General features: G+C 39.9%; 1 protein-coding gene across 1 annotated transcript; it reads left to right on the top strand.

The window, feature by feature from the left end:
* The first annotated feature begins 939 nt into the window (after positions 1–939).
* Positions 940–3,600, top strand: LOC144893671 (uncharacterized). The gene is made up of 4 exons (XM_078784948.1): positions 940–1,021; positions 1,266–1,400; positions 1,572–3,135; positions 3,468–3,600. The coding sequence occupies exons 1-4, from the start codon at positions 940–942 to the stop codon at positions 3,598–3,600; spliced, it is 1,914 nt and encodes a 637-aa protein (XP_078641074.1).
* The last annotated feature ends 309 nt before the right edge of the window (positions 3,601–3,909 follow it).

Below are 3,909 nucleotides of genomic sequence, written 5' to 3'. Positions count from 1 at the left end.
TCTTGATCTAACGTCATTAAACCACATAAGGAGGGCAGCTTCCAACTCTGGGCTCTTTACACGCTCTGCTCGTTGTCGACTGACTTGTGGACTCTGACAGAGACAGCCACTTGTCTTTCTGTTTCAGGATGTCGAGACAGGTGACCTTCCAATGGTGATTCCCCACTCCAATGAAAAGTGGCTTCGGATGTCTTCCTGTGTAGCCTTTGGTTGGGCTTCCTTGTACAAGCAGAGTTCCTTCTTCCTTCCTGCAGTGATTTCAAGTCTGGCTCTTTTCGTCGGCGGTCGTGACATTTTGTCTGTTTGCAAAGTTGGAATGATGAAGGGACAGAATTCCCTCCCTTTTATAGACAGGAATAGAGAAATTACCCCATCTCACTGCCCGTTAGATGGTTTCACGTTGGTCATTAATTGCTGAAGAACATCGATTGCTCCACTGTATCATTGTGACCCAGCATATTTGCATATGTTAACTATGAGTGGCCTTGATCTGTTGCACTGTTACCACTGCAATCCCTGATGGACCTTTGATCATAAACTTGACAAAAATGGTGTTTTGTGAGATCAAACGATGACAGTTTATTTTGGTTAGGAGTCCATCTCAGCCCAGTTGCTAATGACTTACCGTCTCGGTAAATATATTATTCCGAACCACCACTAGTGTTTGCATGCCTCCACGCCGGTGCATTGCTGATTAGGCAATCAGATCATGGTGCCTGGTGAAGGCTAATTGACTGTGTTGTTTATCGGATTATAGAGACCATTTTACGTGTTTTGATGGTTTTGTAATGCATTTCCCCTGCCCGAGTCGGATAGTGCGATTTCTGGATGAGAGGGATAAAGTGAATGGCGGAAATATCTTCCCTGGATGTTTTGGTCGGATCGTGAGATTTCCGGATCAAACGGGGTCGGAATAAAGGGGTTGAGTGTATCCATTCCATGGCGCAACATGTTCTATGGACTCCCGAGATTGTTCTCAATCTCATTTCCCTGCAAAAGACTGACGCTGATTTGTACACAGGTGATATCTATCCTGTAAATGTGGAAGGCAGACAACACAATAACGATTCATCTGTCACAGAAGATTCAAGATTTGCTTCTGCAAAGGAAGGTTCAGATGATATTCACATGACAAACGGAAGTGCTTCGTGTGTTGAAACAGGTGAGTGGAAATATTTGTGTTGAGAAAATATCTATTTTTTGGAAATGTGTTAAATATTTCACATTTTGATTTTGACACAAAAAAATGTTGTTCTTTGTTTCAGTAGAACAATCCAGAAGTAATATGGGACAAATAAGGTACATTCACAGCTTGACAGTGATGAAGAAGCCTTTTTTGAAGAAACAATCACAAAATCAAGAATCACTTTCGATGAAATACAAGTCCATGTCTGGGCCTCGCAACACCAAGATTAATATTAAATTAAACAAACAGAAAAACGTTGTAGAAAGGCAAAAACGTTATAAGTGTAATGTGTGCAGAATGGATTTTGCTTCAACAGGTTACCTCAAAATACACATGATGGTCCATACAGGAGTGCGACCCCACAAATGCTCGATATGTGATAAAGATTTCTCTCGAAAAGGCAGTTTGAAATTACATGTGAAGATCCACACAGGAGAGCGACCCAACAAATGCTCCATATGTGATAAAGGTTTCTCTCAAAAAGGCAAATTGAAATTACATATGAGGATCCATACAGGAGAGCGACCTTACAAATGCTCGATATGTGATAAAGATTTCTCTCAAAAAGGCAGTTTGAAAGTACATGTGAAGATCCACACAGGAGAGCGACCCAACAAATGCTCCATATGTGATAAAGGTTTCTCTCAAAAAGGCAAATTGAAATTACATATGATGGTCCATGCAGGAGAGCGACCTTACAAATGCTCGATATGTGATAAAGATTTCTCTCAAAAAGGCGAATTGAAAAGGCATATGAACATCCACACAGGAGAGCGTCCACACAAATGCTCAATATGTGATAAAGATTTCTCTCGAAAAGTCAGTTTGAAATTACATATGAGGATCCATACAGGAGAGCGACCTTACAAATGCTCGATATGTGATAAAGATTTCTCTCGAAAAGGCAGTTTGAAATTACATGTGAAGATCCACACAGGAGAGCGACCCAACAAATGCTCCATATGTGATAAAGGTTTCTCTCAAAAAGGCAAATTGAAATTACATATGATGGTCCATGCAGGAGAGCGACCTTACAAATGCTCGATATGTGATAAAGATTTCTCTCAAAAAGGCGAATTGAAAAGGCATATGAACATCCACACAGGAGAGCGACCACACAAATGCTCAATATGTGATAAAGGTTTCTCTGAAAAAGGCAAATTGAAATTACATATGAGGATCCATACAGGAGAGCGACCCCACAAATGCTCGATATGTGACAAAGGTTTCTCTCAAAAAGGCAAATTGAATTTACATATGAGGATCCATACAGGAGAGCGACCTTACAAATGCTCGATATGTGATAAAGATTTCTCTCAAAAAGGCGAATTGAAAAGGCATATGATCATCCACACAGGAGAGCGTCCACACAAATGCTCAATATGTGATAAAGATTTCTCTCGAAAAGTCAGTTTGAAATTACATATGAGGATCCATACAGGAGAGCGACCTTACAAATGCTCGATATGTGACAAAGGTTTCTCTCAAAAAGGCAAATTGAATTTACATATGAGGATCCATACAGGAGAACGACCTGACAAATGCTCGATATGTGAAAAAAGCTTCTCTCAAAAATATGAATTGAAATTTCACATGATGATCCACACAGGAGAGTATCCTCACAAATGCTCGATATGTGACAAAGGTTTCTCTCAAAAAGGCATTTTGAAATTACATATGAGGATCCATACAGGAGAGCGACCTGACAAATGCTCGATATGTGATAAAGGTTTCTCTGAAAAAGCCAAATTGAAATTACATATGAGGATCCATACAGGAGAGCGACCTTACAAATGCTCGATATGTGATAAAGGTTTCTCTGAAAAAGGCAAATTGAAATTACATATGAGGATCCATACAGGAGAGCGACCTGACAAATGCTCGATATGTGATAAAAGCTTCTCTCGAAAATATGAATTGAAATTTCACATGATGATCCACACAGGAGAGTATCCTCACAAATGCTCGATATGTGATAAAGGTTTCTCTGAAAAAGCCAAATTGAAATTACATGTGAGGATCCATACAGGAGAGCGACCTTACAAATGCTCGATATGTGATAAAGGTTTCTCTGAAAAAGGCAAGTTGAAATTACATATGAGGATCCATACAGGAGAGTATCCTCATGAATGCTCAATATGTGATAAAGGTTTCTCTCAAAAAGGCAAATTGAAATTACATTTGAAGATCCATAGAGGAGAGCGATCTAACAAATGCCCGATATGTGATAAAGGCTTCTCTCAAAAAGGCGATTTGACAATGCATATGAAGGTCCATACAGGAGAGCTGAAAAATTGAAATACCAGGGCATGACAAATGAGGTTAAGAGGGTTTCGAAATTGAAGAAACTTGAAATTGTACCTGTGATCATCGGAGCAACTGGGAATCCGGATGATCAAGAAAACCCTAACTGAGCTCTTAAAAAGGAATATGTCCCTGGCAGGAAATATCAGGACAAATAATCTACAGGTGGAGGCTGTCAGAGCTTCAGTGAGGATTCTAAAAATAGCCCTTGGACCAAAGCTATGAGAATTATGTTTCACAAACTGGTTCTTGAATAATAGTCCTTTACCGTAAAAGGAGGTGGAGATTTTGAGTTCTGGGAGACCTGCCTACCACCTCCTAAAATCTGCCTATGGAGATAACAACCAACGAGACCATCCTTACAAATGATGACAAGGATGTGACAAGGATTTTATTTCCATACGAAGCTTGAACTTCCA

The sequence above is a fragment of the Myxine glutinosa genome, chromosome 1 (genome assembly GCF_964187855.1).
Source record: "Myxine glutinosa chromosome 1, kmMyxGlut1.1, whole genome shotgun sequence".
Taxonomy (NCBI): Eukaryota; Metazoa; Chordata; class Myxini; order Myxiniformes; family Myxinidae; genus Myxine; species Myxine glutinosa.
The sequence above is the reverse complement of the archived record's forward strand: the minus strand, read 5'-3'. Positions and strand labels throughout refer to the sequence as shown.

What these genes read in the sequence shown, in the direction of transcription:
- LOC144893671 (XM_078784948.1), top strand. Translation starts at nt 940, where the DNA reads ATGGCGCAACATGTTCTATGGACTCCCGAGATTGTTCTCAATCTCATT. An exon ending in TGACGCTGATTTGTACACAG is followed by an intron (nt 1,022 to 1,265) that starts GTGATATCTATC and finishes TCTTTGTTTCAG; the next exon opens with TAGAACAATCCAGAAGTAAT. An exon ending in ATGATGATCCACACAGGAGA is followed by an intron (nt 3,136 to 3,467) that starts GTATCCTCACAA and finishes AGGTCCATACAG; the next exon opens with GAGAGCTGAAAAATTGAAAT.